This window comes from Rhinopithecus bieti, unplaced genomic scaffold, assembly GCF_001698545.2.
Source record: "Rhinopithecus bieti isolate Rb0 unplaced genomic scaffold, ASM169854v2 scaffold_24392, whole genome shotgun sequence".
Lineage (NCBI taxonomy): Eukaryota > Metazoa > Chordata > Mammalia > Primates > Cercopithecidae > Rhinopithecus > Rhinopithecus bieti.
In genome coordinates this window covers 3,228,939-3,248,620 of record NW_016812542.1, presented here as the reverse complement: position 1 = coordinate 3,248,620, position 19,682 = coordinate 3,228,939, and the positions used below count along the sequence as shown (strand labels likewise).

Genomic DNA, 19,682 nt, shown 5'->3' with positions numbered 1-19,682 from the left:
TAAATATTTTTATTTCTGAAAATTAAAGTACTAGTAAATATTGTGGAAGTATAGCTGTGTCCTGAAGATACAGAACCTATCAAAAAGGTCCCAAGGTAGAGAACCACATTTATGTCTACTAACCACATATTTCTTCAGGTGTATAATTATGCATGAAGATTATTTTATAGTTTTGTTATCAGATCTTTTTTTTCTTAAAAAACACTTTTTTCTTTGTTTTGAGTAAGTAGAATCAGCAAAATCAAAGTGAAACTTATAAAATAATGGTCAAAAACTAGCTTCTCATGGCTACTCTAGATCAGTGAATTCACTGGCCATTCAGTTTCAAAGACATAGAGCACTAATTCTGGTACAATTCACCAAAAGATAGTGAATTAGTATGAGTAAGATTAATGTAAGATAAGCACATTTATAAATCATACTATGTACACCGTCTGAGCTAAGCACAGAAAGTTACAGACTTTTTAACATTGCCTTAAGTTAGTATTTTTAAAAGTCTGATTATTTCAAGTTGCCTGTTATGAATATTCAAGTTATTAAATTTAAACATAGGTTAGGGGATAGAAAACTATGTAATGAGTTCTCTCAAATTCAAATAATTTTACTAAAAACTACATTTTATTCAAGAGACAGGAAAGGAGTCATTTGGTGCCATGCTTTTATTCAAATGAAAGGGGAAAAACTACACTGTACGAGGAAATAGCAAATATGACAGTATTTTACAGCACAGCATCTTAAAAAACAAAAAACCTGTAAGCAATGCTCTAGAGTGGACAGGTAAGCACACCATACACTGTACATTGCTCAACAGTGTCCATAAACCATAATTAAATAGCTGAATTTGGCTTTAAACAGCCAAATAAAACTGTAACAGTCATTCTAATACAAAATGGAAAAACCAGGAAGAACTAAAGGCTTTCCAAAGCTGTGTCAAATAGCAGAATTTGACAGGCTGCACTGGTAATCACAACAAATGTTTGGCAAACTTAATGGAATAGTTATCATAATACTTTGACCTCTGATGATGAAAGCACCAGTGTGTTTCAGTAAGGTTGACGAAAATCCCCAGACTTTATGAAATGGCATATTTTTCAACTGTATAATTTTAAAACATAATTCAAAAAAAAAAAGCTGCACCATAATAAAAAAATCTGCAGACTTAAAGAAATATATCCATATTCCTTCTGCATTAATAAAGTAAAATCTTATACTGAGAGCAATGAACTCTGTGGCAATATTCACATTCTACCTTTAGACCTTATAGACATTCAATTCAACTGTTGGACACACACAAATTTAAGAATAAAGGGTGGTCCTGTTTAGTTTTAAATAGTTTCTCCATTGTCTTGCATCTAATTTTCTTTATATAATAGCTAAGTAATATCAAAAAGATTGCTTTGATGAGGGAAATTTAGTTAATATTGAAATGAACAAATTTAGTAATGTAAAATGCTTATTAAATTATCCTTTTGACTACTATTCACGTTTTGATTAGATTCATTTATAATTTTTTAAAGTAGTTTTAATCTAAATGTATATTTGACAATCATTTCCTTCTAACTGTGATAGAAATTATTGTCTAAAAGGTAAAATGTGCAATTCCCCATTTTTAATATCCATATGTTATATACACAATATGTATACACTTAAAATATAAGAGTTACATATCCTGGTCTCTTACATGCAAACAGTAGATCACAAATAGTTCTGAGCTACACATGTATCTTGCACAGGTATTGGAAAAAAATCTGTGAAATTTTTTTACAGTTTTAACAAATATACATAAATATAAGAACATAAATTACAGTAAAATATTGACAGCATTTGAGAAAATGTTGATAACCCAGATGCACTGATGCCTAAAGGCCTTATAATAATAGAAAAGTACAGCTCAGGGACATCTCATTCCTACTCTTTTTTTTTTAAAATAAGTAAATACATCATATGAGACATTAGTTCTTTCTCTAAACAACTCAATTAGAGAAATGTATATATTTTTCTCTCTACTTCCCATGAAAGAAAACAAACTACGCATCTCATTTATGATACAATACTGTCTTCCCCCCCTAGTTTACACAGTTGTCACAACACTGAAACATAACAGGGTCACATAATCATTCAAGTCTTTTCCTGAGAATGAAGTTTTTCCCCAACTAACCCTCTGGTATACACTGTTAAAGAACAAAGATCATGTAGAGGAGATTTCAAGTGTATACTTAATCTAAGCCATTCCACTTGAAAAGGATTAAAACGAAGAAAACCCAATATAAGTAAAATAATGTGAAGCTATTTTAAAGCTACTCAGGAGGCTGTTGTACATGTTTAAAATTCTAAATATAATTTTATATGAGTTATAAATATAATGTAGAGACTTCTTGAGAACTTGTTTCAGGAAGTCTTACATCTTCAGATTGAAAGACTACTCTCAAAGTGTCATTCACTTCTGCCAACTTATAAAGTGACTTACCTTAAAAGAGATAGAAAGCCTTTTTTGTTAAAAGAACAATCTAAATTATTCTGAGTTGGCCAGAAGTGGTGTAAAAACAGCACTGATTTAATCAGCAACTTCTTATAACATATTCTTGGTTAAGCTCATGTGGTTTAAAGCGAACCTACTAGCAGCTCTTTACAACACCTCCTCTTATTTAATAGAGAATGTTAATACTTGAGTGAATAATAAATAGAGTTGTAAATACTTAGCAGAATAATTTTTGCAAATGCGGTAACACCACTAAAATATGAGGGTTACTGTAAAACTAAACACTAGTGTTTCTCTTAACATCATAAGAAAGGTGCGAGTTACTTCTGAAGGTATATTTCCTACTTTCATGATCTCCACATGAAACAAAATACAAAGGTATCTTAGAATAAACCCCCAGGAGAGAAAAATAGCAAAATAAACCATCTGAAGACAAGAATATACATTAAAAGGTTAAAAAAAAAGCAACAAATAAAACACATAATTTGTAATCTTAACCATATTTCAATAACAAATCCAACTAATATCCACGAAAATTCAGTGCTTTAATGTATCTAATATCAAGCAGGTGAACCTGATAACACATACAAATCTCCATTTGTGAATTAAAACATTTCCTTCATCACTTGGACTTATCACCTAAGTGAGAATCTTCTGCACTCCAAAACACTGTGGTTTACATTCCAGTTGTTCATGACAACAGAGCTTAATGTCTAGTTTTAATTAATAAAAGTCTTGTTGGCAATTAGAAAGATTTTCTATAGGCAGGAAACATGAAGTGCAAATTTACCATGAATGTTCTGAAGCAAGTATTTCCCAACTTCTAAGCCTTAGTGGGTAACAGTTTTTTGGGTGTTACTGGTCTTTTGGTCTGCCATAAATGGCTATGAATGGTAATTGCATCGACACTGGCAGATAAAGTTTTAGCGGGTATGTGGCTAAACTGTTTCCTGTCAGAATTATATTTGTAAAGTCCTTCAATCATTTTTTTAGTGATAGATTTAGGGCCTATCCCAGTCAGTTTATTGATTTCTTCGGTTTCTGGGCAATAAGTATACAAAGATCTGAACTGGCATCCTGAATCCCGGAACAAGATCAAGAAGTTGTTGGCGTCTGATTTCTCCATTTCCTTTAAAATAAAAAACAAAAACAACATAAAACCACCAATAAAAACCCTTTATTTTGCTGAATAAAGTTTATATAATTATGTTAATTTCTTAGTCACATTTTATAACATTATTACAATGACAAATTTTAAAGCCTATTGCTGCTAGTCTTTAATCAAATCTGCAGGCTTCCAGAACCCAATGTGAAAGTAAACTAAATCTGATAATGAAAACGTCTAGCTATAGATCTTTTTACATGCTGTTGAAATTCTAGGCCCATGAGAGTACATTCTCTTGAATGGATAAAAGACTTCTACAGTTCGCCAAATTTAATTTTCATGCAAACATGCTTACCTCCAGTATTTTTTTCTTCTGACCTTCATTTACTTTTCCAGCCAAACAGCAATGAGCTAAAGCATTCTGTATTATGTGCTTATTGGATTTTGCACTGGGTTCTTTGTAGAGCTTTGGTCCTATGGTAGGGATTTAACAACAATAATAAAAATAACATTCCTAAGTCAGAAATACTACTATTTTAAAATGATGTAATTGTTCCTACACTGCTGAAATACTGTAATAGAAGACCAAATTCTGTGCTTAAAGGCCTCTTACTGGCTGCAATCCAACCAAAACATTGTTTTATCCACCCAGAGATATGGAGGATGTTCCTATGGCCTTCTGGAGTACCCTGTGAGAGCAGTACTAAAAATAAAATATTGCTGTAACTGTCATACTGCCTATTTAACCTTCTTTCTTAAATCTATAAGGTTACTGGTTAGCTTAGAGTCTAATGGGTCCATGAGTAATTTAAGTCTTTTCAAAAGGCAAAAAATACCTTTCTTTTTCAGATTGTTCAACTGAACTAACATAGAGAAGCAGAGGGAGTAACATGGAAATACTGTCAAATCCCAGGCCTTAAAGGCTGTCAGACTGGCTGTAGGAGGTAGTATTAAAAGCCACAGAGTGGGTCTCCAGCAAGTTCTAACCTCTAGCCTTTCTAGGGTTTCCACTTCCACTCTATCATGGATAGATGGAGGCATCTCCTTTTCCCTCTGCTCTTCCCCATACATGTTCTCCCATGCCTTCCTATCTTACCTCTCAACATGCTGCTGACATTTCTTCTGATTTCTCTTCTGCTTCATTTATTTATAAGTCTCCTTAACCCACATTCTACTCTTCATTGCTTTTATTCCAATCATGCCTATCTCGAAGCTAGAAGAGGACTTGGTGGGGATATGTGAGGCTAAATACCTTCCTAGATTCAATGCATTCTTATCTTTGAGAGCCTCTTAATACTTGCTAAAGGTGCACAATTCTGGATACCTGAAATCTCAGTATTAGGGAGAGGACTTGGTAGATTCTAGCCTTTACTCAGTACTGAGGAACTATGTAGAACTTCTCTAAAACTTCTGCAGACCCAAACTACACACAGAAATGGCCAGCATTGGTTACAGGGATGAGATATAAGTGGCATCAATAATTTTGTTTAGAAACTTACTCAACTACCTGAAAGTGACCACCTGCATTCATTGTTTATTAGTCACCTGCGTTTAAGGCCCAAAGGTGAGCCAATAAAATTTTCTTTAGTACAGCCTCCATTTAAGAGTGTGTTAAATTCAAATATTTCTCTAAAAATGTACAGACACTAACCTGTATATTCCGTTCCAGAAGCCACTGAAGAAGTTGTTGATGCATTTTCCCAGTCTTTTTCTCCATTTCGACTGCCACAACGACTTGGAGATAAGAAGCCTTCTACAGACTCTGATCTAATTAGAAAATAAAATATATTTTATGTCTCAGAGAAAAAATGGGGCCCAGATGGTATACGTGAAAGTACCAACCAAAATCAACCTAACGGCCTAAAAACAGTATGATGAGGCCGGGCGCGGTGGCTCATGCCTGTAATCCCAGCACTTTGGGAGGCCAAGGCAGGTAGATCACAAGGTCAGAAGTTCGAGATCAGCCTGGCCAATATGATGAAACCCCGTCTCTACCAAAAACACAAAAATGAGCTAGGCGTGGTGGTACGCGCCTGTAATCCCAGCTACTCAGGAGGCTGAGGCAGAAGAATCGCTTGAAGCCAGGAGGCAGGGGTTGCAGTGAGCCGAGATCATGTCACTGCACTCTAGCCTGGGCGATGGAGCAAGACTCCGTCTCAAAAATAAATAAATAAATTAATTAATTAATTGAAAATAAATAAATAATAAAAAATAATATAACATTGTCTTATTCACGGCTACACATACAAGTTCCTAGAACACAGTAAGCATTCTATAAATATCTATGGAAAGAATGAATGTTTTTCAATGTGAAAATAGGCAAATAACACAAAGGATGGTAATACAAAGATAAGAACTCGAAGATGATGATTGTCACTAGAAATGTTCTCTTCTGATATGATATTATAGTATAAAGTAATAAAATACTGACTTTTAGCTTCTAATCTATATACTAGAGAAAGAAAATACAAACGAGATCTTTCCTAAGTCACAGGCAACCCACTTTGGAATTATTCTAATGGGGAAAACTCCTTTGTATTAGTGGGTGATAGACTAGAGAAGGTGGTACTCTCATTCTACTGACTGTGATTTAATAATAATCATATTAGGAATTACTGATGTACCATTACTGTTAATGTTTCATAGCTTATAAAAAGTATGTTATCAATGTCAATAATTCTAAATTCTAAAAGACAAAAGCACTGAAAATGAACAGACCTTTTACATAATTTCTTTTAACAGAAACTCAAATGGTCCTAAGTCAGCAAAACTTAGAAAATTTGTGATTATGATTTAGTCATTACAAAATATAAAATAAAACACGAAAGAATTTTACTTAGCGTCTGTGTAACTGCAGGTACTATATTCTTTTCTGTAAAAATATTCGTATGTTATGGATTTACCTTGGCGTCCTCTTGCCTGAATGTACACTCTCGTTATCACCTGTGTTCAGCGATGCCAAAGAAAGGCTAGAGACTGAAAAAACACGATAAATTCATGATCCTGAATAAAAACAAAATTAGAAATTTAAAAGGAGCAACTAGCAAAGAGTCTGTTCATTAGATAACACCAGCATATAAAAATTGAGCTTCTATAGTTTCTTTTCCTTTTCTCTGTACTTTTAATTTAAACACATAATATGCTTGCATGCATATATACACAATCTATTTAAAATTAGCAAGGAACCTACTTTTAGGAAACAATGATAAAACTAACTTGCATTCCAAAAGGAAAGTGTTAAAATGAGACATGATACTGTGATCCTAAAAAAAAAAAAAAAAAAGAATTTCATAGTATCTAAATTCTAGGTAGAAAATTATATCAATTGGTTTTACAGGCCTGAATACAGAGTTCTCTTTAAATAGTCAATATTATGTTATTTTTCCTCAGGTTTGGTATAACTATGAGAATTCTCTAAAAAACTTCCACAGCATTTGGTTTTAATAAAGATTTCTTTTCTTTTTACAAATTTATCCCTGCCCAAGATTTTTTAAAAATAAAGAGTATGGCGAGGCACAGTGACTCACACCTATAATCCTAGTACTTTGGGAGGCCAAGGCAGGCCAATTACTTGAGCCCAAGAGTTCGAGACCAGCCTGAACAACATGGTGAAACCCCATCTCTACAAAAAATACAAAAAAATTAGCTGGGTATGGTGGCACTCACCTGTAGTCCCAGCTACCCAGGAGGCTGAGGTGGGAGGATCACCTGAACCCAGGCAGGTGGAGGCTGCAGTGAGCCATGATCACACCATTGCACTCTAGCCTGGGCAAGAGACTGAGACCCCGTTTCAAATAATAATAATAATAATAAGAAGAAGAAGAAGAAGAAGAAGAAGAAGAAGAAGTATGCATATTGACTTTTAAAGGAAATATGTTCTCTCAACTCCAGATATTATAAATTTGGATTTTCAACCATTTCTATCTCGAAGGAGGGACTTATGAACTCTTGATCTTGCATTCTTTATTATACCAACATGTTTCTTGTACATTTCATGCATATAACATTTCTTAAATTTGTAAGTATGTAAAGGGCAGTTAATAGTTCAAGGAGATTATATCTGAGGGCAGAGTTCCCTAATAGATTAATATTTAGATTTGATTTTCATCATTCACATTTGTTCTGCTGAATATATGCATGCACACATAATACATTCAATTCATTAAAAACTTCATTTGCTCATTTTGGTTTTCCAAAAGGGAGCATGCATAATCTCAAAGTGTGTATCCAATTTTGCATATCAAAGTACAACCAAGTTAGTACGACAAACCAACCAAGCTGGTGTTTTTTATGAACAGACTCTTCATAATAAGCTATGTTACCTGGAGGACCCTTTATTGGTGTTTTGGGGGATTCAATATGATCTCTGTGAATAGATTTTGGTCGTTGTTTTTTTTGTTTTACTACTTGAGGACGGGGTTTAATTACTGTATCCATATCTTCCATTAGTTTCAGTTGTTTCCGCCTCATATATTCTTGCCTAATAAATTCTCTGCGTGCTCTCTCATCTTCTTTCTTCTGACGTTCCTCCTCAGTTTTACGCCTAAGAAATCAAATGGTTACAGTATTTATTCTGCATACCAAAGACAAACCACACAGGAGTTATGTATTTGATATGAGAAGGGAGAATTCTATTTCATCACCTTGGGGAATAAATGGTTCATTTAAAAGGTACTTGATTACTTGATGATTCTGCTGAGACATGGGATTAAGCATAAATAAATAAAGGAGGGAAGGAAGAGTCAAAGAAATTTAAAAAAATAAAGGTATTTGAGATAATTTAGGTCATATGTGTATGTATCTACGCGCGTGTGTGTGTGTATACATGTCTCCCAGGAAAGTTATTTTAATGTTTTTTAAACATTTAAATTAATTATTGAAATTAATGTTTCTAGAGAACTTTACCACGTGATGCCTTAAACTTAAGATAAAAATGTAAAATTAGGCAATACTTTGGGAAAATAAATTGATTTCTACAAAGCACCAAAAAGTAGCACTGATCCAGCTCTCTATCTATACTACAAACTTCTCTGAAAAAAATCTGTTAATAAAAATTAATGAGAGACCACCTCTTTGAGTACTTACCAACTTTTTCTAAATATGCCCATGCATCATTAAAGTTCAGATCTAGCACTGACCCAGCAATTTCCTTTACCTTGTTTCCTCCTTCTTATGCTCCATTTCTGCTTCCAACTGTTGTTTCCGGAGTTGAGTTTCCTTTTCCCTTCTTAATCTTTTCTCCAACAAAGCTGCCCGTTTCATTGCCATATCATTTTCTGCTTTTTGATCATCCTAAGAACGAATTTCATTGAAAACGATGAAACATTTTAGGTACCAATATTCTCATTTTCAACTGTTACAGTCACATTTTGTGGTTAGTTCTATAACTGAAAGTTTGAACTCTCTATTACAACCCTTCTGAATGTGGATGTGGTTCAGGAATTATGAAGGAAGAACTGAACTACAGTGGTAACAGTTCCATCAATAAAAGAGGACACGCAAACTTATTTAATTACACTCTGTCAAAACTTATGAGATTTGCAAAGAACAACCATAAAAACAAAAAAACACAAAAGATTTTTTTAACCCTAACTTAGTAACTTACAGAGTTCCCCCACCAATTTTAGAATTGCATTTGAATTTTACTTGAAATATAAGCTCAGTAAAATACCTCAAGCAAAACATCCCAAAATTAGCCACCCAATGTTGTATCACATAAATGAAACTACTGCTGCATGATTTTGAGTTGAGGTACTGACAGTCTAAGCTGCTTGATAGGTTCTGAAATATAATGAAAATCTTTCCATTGAGGAAAAGACGGGCGTGATTATACTTCTCCTCTACAGCTCTTTTAATTTGAGAGTTAGTTCGTTATCTGTAGGCCTCCTGGGCCTGCCCTAGTTTCTACCTGAATCCTTAGGGCCAGCCCTAGTTCTCAGGGGGCTTCCAAAATGCTTCAGAATTCAGCAAAGTAACAAGCTGGTGTAGAAGTGGTTCACTGTCCTAATGTCTCCTTGTCAACCGTCCCTGCCAATGTGTAATTCAATAAACATTTCTTTGGTGTCTTAATACATTCACAACATAGTGTCAGATATTACATATATTAAAATATACGGTACCTCTGGTCAAGGAGCCTAAAAAAATCACAAGGGGAAGAGGCACAAACAACAGGCTTTGTATAGAAACCCAGAGAGAGATTTAACTCTGAATGGAGAAAGTCAGAAGACACCATTCAAGCAATTAGTTCAAACATTCATATAGGTCTTCATCTATCAAATTACATATATTGTAGTTTGCCAGACACTTTACTATACTATGGGAATTAAAAAGATGCAGTACCTTGGCTGGGCATAGTGGCTCATGCCTGTAATCCCAGCACTTTGGGAGGCTGAGGCGGGTGGATCACCTGAGGTCAGGAGTTCGAGACCAGACTGACCAACATGGAGAAACCCTGTCTCTACTAAAAATACAAAATTAGCCGGTCATGGTGGTGGCACATGCCTGTAATCCCAGCTACTAAGGAGGCTGTGGCAGGAGAATTGCTTGAACCCAGGAGACAGAGGTTGCGGTAAGCTGAGATCGCGCCATTGCACTCCAGCCTGGGCAACAAGAGCGAAGCTCTGTCTCAAAAAATAAACAAATAAATAAAAATAAAAAGATGCAGCACCTCTAGGAGGTCATGGTCTAAGAGACAAAGCAAATCATACGAAACAGTTGAAAACTCCAGGACACAGGACAGGTGTAAGTATATTAAGGATACAATAGATAGACAAATGATGAAACATTTGACCTTGACTGAATTATAAAAGGCTTTAGATGAAGCTTGAAGTTAATCTTAAAGAACAGTACAAAATAAAATTACAGGGAAGAGGCTAGACAAAAAGATTTAGGTAAATCTGTGAAAGTCCCTGAATGTTGTGCTAAAGGGTTTGAATGGCATGATTGGAGACAGATGGCCCAGTCAAGAAGCTGTAACCATAGCCCAGCAGATGAGTAATGGGCTGGTGAAGATACGGAAATGAATGGAATAGAAATGAAGCAACAGAGGCACTGCCTGTGTTACACTAATGATTTTCTTCCCCTTTGTTTCCCTTTCTCTGCAAGGAACAGAGTCTCTAGACGGTCAATTTTAATATCGATTAGTGTCTAGAGTAGCATTCTGTTAAAAAAAATGGCAGTGTTACATGATTAAGAGACAAAATGGAATCACTCTCTGAAGAGAACTGAGTAGCTTAATTTTTAAAAGGCTTTTGTTAAAGTGAGAAAGAGCAGTAGAGGAGCAAAACCAAAGAATATATCTTAACATGTGATAAAAGGATTTACTACAGCTTTGAGTCCATACTGGAAACCACAGTGTGCTTGAATGTGACTACAGTCCATGGGGATGGACTTGTATCAAAAGGGACTGCTACTGAAAGAAGTAATCATGTCAACTGAAAAAAAAAACAAATCCAACACAACCACACTCATCTAATGAAGATGCCCAAAACTATGCAGATTAATACTACACCTTAAAAAAGAATCCACAGCATACTTTCTGGTCATCATCAAATTGTTCTTTATCACTTTCTCCATCATATTTTTCAACAGGTACATCAGCCTTTTCAGGGGGTTTCAAATCTGAGAGGGAAACTTCAATCAGATTAACATTTTTTGGAGCAGTGGGTGGGAAAATGGGTTTAGGAGGGGGTTCTGTGGGTTGATTCAATTGGTCCTCATTTGGTGTCAGACATACAGTCTCTGTGACAGGCAGTGATAGGACTTCAGAGACTGTTGACTCAAAAGGTTTGATTTCCTTTTCTTCTGGATTATGTCCACGCTGTTCCAAAGTCCCTTTGGATTCCAATTCCTCCTTTTTAACTTCCTCTTTAGGTTTGGATTCCTTTAACTGAGGTTCTCCATCATCCCCAAAACATACAAATGACCTAGTCTGAATAGGAACTTGACTTGGTGAAAACCTCCTTAACCGAGGAAGGCTATCCACAGACCGAGGGGGTGTCAAGGTTCGATTCAAAGGTGTTATTTTAACTCATTTGGCCTAGGAGTCCTTTGATTTTAACAGAAAAGATGCGCTTTTCCTGTTAGAAGACTGTGGAGATGGGTGAGTAGGACGAGGGGAGTCTGAGGAGAATGGTGCAATGGCTGATGACAGGCCTGCCTGCTTAGAAGGCTTAAAATCTCTAATCTGTTTCTGTGGAGAGGGTTGTGGAGGTGAAATCACCCAAGATTGTTGCTCTCTCATCTGCATTAACATCTCCTGCTGAAGTGACAAGCGTTGCATTTCTTGTTGTAGAAAATGCAGGGATGAATTTAACTTTTCAATGGATTTGGTATATTCTAAAATCTCTCCTTCATTTAAAGTTTCTTCTGAGGGGCTTGCCAGGTTCCACTGCTTCTCAGGATCAATAGGTGTAGTTGGAGACTTTAGCCATTTGGCTTGAGGATTCTCCATGCTCTCTTTTATATCTGCCAGTGACTTGCTCCTTTGTCCATCAGTTTTTTGTGATTCCTTTTCCTTTGCTCGATCAGTATATACTTTCTCATCTTCTGCACCTGCTGCTTCCTCTCGTAGAGGAGAAATTCCATCCCCTTTCTTTTTCACTACAGTAAGGAATGCTGTCCTTCCCATTTTCTGTCTCTGTTTGGTAAAAGCAGCTTCCATTTTCTTCTTCTGGGCTTCTATAGCACGCCTCTTTTCTTCTAGTTTCATCCTAAGGTGCACCATCTCAGAAGCCAAGAGCTGGGTAGTGTCCCGTCCCTGTGGAAGCCCTGTTTCTTCTGGAATTTGTGCCCAAGCAACCACATGAGGAATATTAAGTTCAGAGCCCTCTGGTGTCGTTTTTTGAGAACTGCTTCCACTACTTTTTCCATCAGTATGATTCAGTTTCCTGAACTTTTGTTCAGCAAAACTGGTCATTTTAACTCCAGAACTAGAAGAAGCACTGCTGCCTGGCTGAGACTTGGTACTTACAGTACTTGGACAAGGACTCAAAGCTTCTCTGGTGTTGCCGGTTCGTATATCATAATCCTGAAGAAATTTAGATGCATCATCCATGTCAGAGTCCAAGCTTACAGTATAATCTCTCAATGAAGAATCTTCGTCCATAGTTTCAGGAATATCTTCTGAAGGAACATGAATTCCAGTGTCTACTTCAGTATTGTCAGTTATGGGACTCAAGGCACCTTTTGTATCAGTTACATTATCAGGACTAGACTGATTTAACTTGATATTTGAATTTAGGATACTCATTTCTTGACTATGAAGAAAGAAGCCATTAGCAATTTGGTCTGGCTGAGGTGTATGAGGAGATTTTTCAGTATCATGAATTATTTGTAATGCTTCTTCAATGCTTGGTGTCTCAATCTGATTGCCAAACTCATCTAGAAGTATTCTATTTTGTAAAGCTCCATTTGGAAGCTTGTAATGAATATTCTCATTAGAATTTAGTTCATTTGTGCTAAGGGGCACATAAGATTTGAGGTCACTGTGAGAATCTATATTAAGTTCTTCTTCAATGCTCTCCTCTTCCTCTTCTCCATTTATTGGCTTGAAGGACAAATTTTTCCTAATGTGTTTAGATACACGATTGTTGTTCAGAGTAAGTCCTTCATTACTAATAGAACGAGTGATTCCTCGGTTTGGAGTGGATCTCTGTACACTATCTTCTTTATCAAAAGAAATATCAAATGATACGCCATGCACTGATGATCTAAAAAAAGTTAAAGAGAAAATCCTTTAAAATCCTAGAAATGATTTTAGTATCATTTAACAAGAATTATTTGAAATTACATTTCCTTTCTTTCCCCAGTTCTCATAATCATACTGTCTTCAAGGTAAGGGGATGGCTATCCAGCTACTTTTTAAAGTTAGCCTCTTTTACCTCTCTCTCTGCCTATACTGCCTTTTTCAAATTTAGGAACTAATTAAAAGTTTTAGCAATTTGGTTATCAATAAAAGACACAGATGCAATTTGCATTTCTTAATAATCTGAATACACTAAAAGTAATTATCTTTGTTTACCTTTTCTCTTTGGGCCATGTCCCTATGAAGCCATCAACATAAGACATAGATGAAGACCTTCTAATTCCTCCTTCAAATGCAAAAAAGAAAAAGCCATTGAAATCATGTAAAAAAATTAACTTATAGCAACTTAGGAGATTTCACGTATTTGAGGATTCATTAATAGCAATACAAATTAAGTAGGTACATAAGGAGAATTAGAGATCATTTTATCAAGAAAAGTAAGCACAGTGAAACTGACCATGCTTTTAGTGTTATAATACCCATTTTGCAGGGAAAAAAAAAAAGCCCTGGATATTTGTTTATTTATATTTACTCTCAATGATTTCCCAGGTAACCTACTTAAAAGAGTATTTTCCTAGGCTTTTTCAAATATATTACCTGAGGCTGAAGAATGAGCTTGGGGACGTGAATACCTAGAAGGCAAATGATGATGAGACTGTGTAAATGTAGCTCCTTCCCCACTGCAATGGAAAATAAATTTAAAATGTTATATTTTAGTTGTTTAATATAAATTTTAGGTAGAATGTCTTAAGTTAGAAACAACACTACCACCTCTGATTCTACATCCTAAATTTTAAAGATATGGAAACATAATATATTGTTTAAACCAAAGAATGGCTGTGATTATAGTACATATCTATAGATATTTTATGTCTTTTAGCCAAACAACTTAAAGTACTTTCATATACATCTCAATGTCCTTGTGAGATATGAATTACTTTCATTTTATAAACATAAAACTGATATATAAAAAAGTAAAATGAAACTCACCAATCTGAAATATTTTGGTCAAATTTATATCTCTAAGAACTATAGATATAATACACCCTAGTAAAAGACCTTGACAGCCTCTCTGCTCATGGACCTATGTTTGTATATCTCTAACAGCCAAGTGTGTGGAGTAGCTGCTGAAAACATCTTTTGCTTTGTCTGTCTTCTTCCTTTGTTTTTTTTTTCTCATAAAATCATTATTTAGGTGCACTAACATTTGTAGATGTGGCTACATTATTCCCAGGAAGGGCAAAAATACTTCAATTCTTTCTGAAAAGTTCCACAGTGTTGGAGAACTACAATGGACCACATGGAGACTTACAGAAATCAGAGGATGAGTAGGAACCCAGAATAGCCTAGAATAATGGCTACACAATAACTTTTCAAGGAAAAGAATGTGGACATCCATCTGCATTATAAAAGAGTTTCTGCTGGGAAAATAGGAAAATGAACTGCTGAGATGTCTGAGAGACAGAAAAGAGATGAGTCTTCCAGAGGACATGAATTAAAAACATTTTTCAGAAATGTGGGAGACTGTCCATTTAGGTTCCTATAATAATTATGGAATAATCTAATCTTTGAGTGGAAAGCTTTACTTTCCACTTTAAAAGTGGAATTTCAAGATTTAATAGAGCAAGAGTGATGACCTAGAACACTGTTTTCTAAATCTTCAAGGAAGGAAATATCACTACTGACCGACCATGCTTGCTAAATTTCATATTTTGTGTTAAGCCAAGATTCATACAGAAATTACTTTGAATGTTTTACTCATAATTTTAAAATGTATTTTAATGTGTCTGAATTTCCAAAACCCACAAAAGACATTAGTTTTAACTTAAAAAATCAGACAGATTAGGGAGTCCAAAGTCAATATAAATTGTAGGTTCTAATAAATACAAATAAAAAGCTGCTTATAGGAGCTGTTGAAATACATTTTTAAACAAACTAATGTTCCTATCACATACCTGGGTGAGAAGTCAGGATTACCTAGGTATTAATATGACAGGACATTTTCACTTTGCTTTCAATTTAGTTCCCAATATTATGTACTAAAGCATTAAAGATTCAATATTGTAATAAATATTCTATTGTTGTAACCCAGGGTCCTTGGGTTTTCAGGTACACACTGTGAAAAGGTACCTGCTTGTAACTGTTGCATCTTGAGGTTTTTACTGTTTCAGAAAGTTCCAGGAAGCAGCCCAACCCCACATTACAAAATAAAAACTACACAAACTGGGTGGATGCAGAGATGCCTGAGTCGGGGATGTATTACTATTACCACACCAAAAACCCCATTCAAGGAGGAGCTTATTCCGCATTTTCTATACATGCCAGTATGCAGAAGCATGACTGATGACTGCGCCTTTACTGCCTTTACTCCACCTCTACACACAATGATTCAGCTAAGCAGCCTACTAAAAGCCCTATTTTCACCTTTGTTTGAGGAGGCACTGCTTTGGGGAATTATTCCCAGTGTCCTCCTTACTTGCTGCAAGTAATAAAATCCTCTTGTCTTGTTAAATCCTCCTTGGTTGTGGCTTTGGACTGTCATCTGCCAAGAGACCAAACCCACCTGTTGTGTGGGTAACACTGTGATCTCTCAATAGCTATCCTAACCAGAAAAAAAAAAAAAAAAAAAAAGCAGGAAAACCTTCAAAGATTTTAAAATAATAAAATATGTAGAAATCCTAATAGACTTTCAAAATTTCCCTCCGAGGCCTAAGAGTTACCTATTAGACAGTTCTCAATTATGAACAAGTTATGCATCAAAAGTTTAGTTTTAGGTTGGTTATTGGGAACTTAGAATATATTCTCCCATCTTTTCAGTGTGGTACATATAAACATTCATTTCAGTGTATATTTCAATTTATATTTAAGTTAAAACAGGCTTTAATAGGGTAAACTAATTATAACAGTTCAAAATCCAACTGAAATTCTTAAAAGCCTTATTTAATATAATATAATATTATTTGATTTAATTAGTAAATAGAATAGAAATGGTGAAAATAAAGTCATTGTGGAGTTTACCTTGAAGGGAAGTCAGAACCACTATCTAAGACATTTCTTTTGGCAGCATTCAAGACAGGCATTGAAGGCATATCTTTTACAGGTTCGGCTGGAATAAAAGATTTTTAAAAAGACCCTCAAATTAGCATATTTCTATGAAAAATTCTGGACCATAAATAAATTTATAATAAAATGTAACTTCTATTTCCCTTTCTATGTATTGAGAAATCATAGCATAAAGTTTTCTTCTTAAATAATTTTCTAAGGGTCAAGTTTCTTTAAGCTCTTTTTGAAGTATTCAGACTTAAATTCAAAATTTTAAAAAAAATTCCTTTTTTTTTTTTAGACAGAGTCTCACTCTATCGCACAGGCTGGAGTGCAATGGTGTGAACTCAGCTCACTGCAACCTCCACCTCTTGGGTTCAAGTGATTCTCCTGCCTCAGCCTCCCGAGTAACTGGGACTACAGGTGCCCGCCACCACACTCGGCTAATTTTTGTATTTTCAGTAGAGACGGGGTTTCACCATATTGGCCAGGCTGGTGTTGAACTCCTGACCTTGTGATCTGCCCGCTTTGGCCTCCCAAAGTGCTGGGATTACGGGTGTGAGCCACCATGCCCAGCCAAAAATTTCTTAAATTAAAAAATTCATTTGATTAAGGATAATTAGGGGGAAAAAACCTAACATAAAATAAACACATGTATTTAAAACAAAGATAAGTTTGAGTGTTTAATTTTGTGAAAGCTTTCATAGAACTTCAGACACACATGGTCAGCTCTGCTTCTTTATGAAATAGCTGGTATTTTGGTCAATTAGAGAAAAACAGAATTTCTTTAGAAAACAATTAAACCTGCTGGTATACTTTTATTTTTGTAAGTAACTCTGGAGGAAGACTCAATTTACTTTTTGACTTTGAGAGCTGATGCAACAGCTATTGGTATTTTGAATAGTGGGTTTCACAGGTGAAATCACAGAAAGCAATGTAGTGAAAACTCTGTTAATAATTTCAAAAAATTATACAAATATTGGTTATGAAAATTACTAAGAATATCTGACTTCATTCAATGGCTTTAGGGGAGCATCTCAATTTCTTTATAGGCATGTAAAAAAGTTATATAATGTTATATAATGACACAATATTCAGAATCTGCCTCAAGAAGCTTAGCAATACTAGAATTATTGCTTATTTCACAGATTTTTGCCTGAGATGTGGTGGGCTGCCTGAAGTAACCTCACTGTACTCACTAGACTATGCCTCCCCTTTGGTTACATGTTTTTCCTTCTTCCCGATCACTTTCTCTTCTTTCATTTTTGGGAGGCTTGGTGGAGGTGGAGGTAGCCGTAGCAGTTACAAAAATAACAAACTTTGGAGCCAAGGAAAGTTGCTAAGTTGTTGGGATGCACAATAATCATATTTTGTGTTGGGTGGGACAGCTATTGGTAGCAGACAGAAATGTTTCCATAAGTTATGCTGGAAGAAAGTTATTTAGTGGGCTAAGCTTATAATTTAAGATCATTTTTTCCCCTATAGAAATAAACCTCTGGGCTTTTTTTTTTTTTTTAGACGGTGTCTCGTCTCTGTCACCCAGGCTGGAGTGCAGTGGCGCACTCTCTGCTCACTGTAACCTCTGCCTCCTGGGTTCAAGTAATTCTACTGTCTCAGCCTCCCAAGTAGCTGGGATTACAGGCATGCACCAATATGCCCGGCTAATTTTTGTATTTTTAGTAGAGACCAGGTTTCACCATGTTGGCCAACCTGGTTTCGAATTCCTGACCTCAGGTAATCCACCCGCCTCGGCCTCCCAAAGTGCTAGAATTACAGGCATGAGCCACTGCACCCAGCCTAGAAATACACCTCTAGTTTTATAATGGCAGCCAAGAGAAAATTGGTTTTGCTATGCGAAATTTCGCTTTACAGAAAATTTAGGAAGATTTTTTGTTCCTTATATCTAGGGGTCTTTACAGTAACCCCTTTATTTCTTACAAGTTTTATTCTTATTATATACAATCAATAGTTCATAATACTATAATAGTCACAAAATCCACTAGGTTTAAAAATCCATACAAACCTTTTTATGGTTTAATGGCAAATTCAAGTTGCAGGTTAAGGCCAAACAATAATTTGTGGGGATTCTGGGTAACACGATGTTAAAAACTAAGGATCTAAAAGGGAATAAAAGCTGGGATAGGGATAAAAGATGCACAGAAAAGAAATGGACAGTTAAAGCTAAAAGTTCCACATCATAAGACTTCAAATTCAAAGTCATTCCCTCCATTTTCTTTTTCTTCTCCTCTTAACCATTTTAAGAGGTTAGGAGAATCTATCAAGGGTAATAGCTGAAATCTAAAAAAAATTAATAGGCTGCTTTCTAAAAACGCAGCCAGATGAGGTTATATCAACATTCCATTTTTTTCTGTTCATAGGAACATTAAAAATTAAAAAGATTGATTACCTCCTTGTGGACGAATAACACGAGGCTGTACAAAAGACGGCTTCACCACTTCAAACCACCAGAACAGTTCCGCCATGAACACCAAATAATTACTCTATATAGGAAATTTAACAGAAAGCCTACATTAGGTAAAACTTAATGATAAATATAATTTTATTGTTTTAAAATATAGGTTTAAATATCAATTCATTCATCACTGGAGTATATTCACTACAGGCTATCAAACATGGGATGGAACATTAACTCTTGTGGGTAAAAATTATAACAACTATTCAAAACCTCTTGCAGATGATTTGCTCTATAATTCTAAAATGGTGGCCCAATTGATCTAGCAGGCATGAATACCTCTAACTGTGTAGAACAGAGATAATATATAAGACACTTTCATTCCAAAGTAAATACAAGCAACTTAAAAAGTTATTCGATCACCTGACACTCTAAAGAGGGGTTATCCTCTAAAGACACTCTAAAGAGGGGTTATCACAAAAAATAACCAAGCTCTACTCAGATCCCTAGAAATTTCTCCAAAAAGTAATTGGACGTAGTGTTAAAAAAAATATTATTATGTGGCCAGAGACGGTGACTCACATCTGTAACCCCAGCACTTTGGGAAGCCAAGATGGGTGGATCACGAAGTCAAGAGTTTGAGACCAGCCTGGCCAACAAGGTAAAACCCCGTCTCTACTAAAGATACAAAAAATTAGCCAGGTGTGGTGGTGCGTGCCTGTAATCCTAGCTACTTGGGAGGCTGAGGCAGGAGAATAGCTTGAACCCAAGAGGCAGAGGTTGCAGTGAGCCAAGATCATGCCATTGCACTCCAGCCTGGGCGACAGGGCAAGACTCC

General features: G+C 35.5%; 1 protein-coding gene across 2 annotated transcripts in view; it reads right to left on the bottom strand.

Moving 5' to 3' along the window:
- Positions 1-641: 641 nt before the first annotated feature.
- CAMSAP2 (calmodulin regulated spectrin associated protein family member 2) overlaps positions 642-19,682 on the bottom strand; it is a 121,124-nt gene continuing 102,083 nt past the window's right edge. For both annotated transcript variants that reach the window (XM_017896559.1, XM_017896561.1), the window contains 11 exons: positions 18,839-18,932; positions 16,408-16,495; positions 13,987-14,069; positions 13,606-13,675; positions 11,095-13,294; positions 8,740-8,876; positions 7,907-8,127; positions 6,488-6,560; positions 5,236-5,351; positions 3,940-4,058; positions 642-3,608 (listed from right to left, as the gene is read on the bottom strand). In XM_017896559.1, coding sequence (XP_017752048.1) covers positions 11,623-13,294; positions 13,606-13,675; positions 13,987-14,069; positions 16,408-16,495; positions 18,839-18,932 — 2,007 coding nt within the window. In that variant the 3' untranslated portion in view covers positions 642-3,608; positions 3,940-4,058; positions 5,236-5,351; ... (2 more) ...; positions 8,740-8,876; positions 11,095-11,622. The remainder of the gene's footprint in view (positions 3,609-3,939; positions 4,059-5,235; positions 5,352-6,487; positions 6,561-7,906; positions 8,128-8,739; positions 8,877-11,094; positions 13,295-13,605; positions 13,676-13,986; positions 14,070-16,407; positions 16,496-18,838; positions 18,933-19,682) is intronic.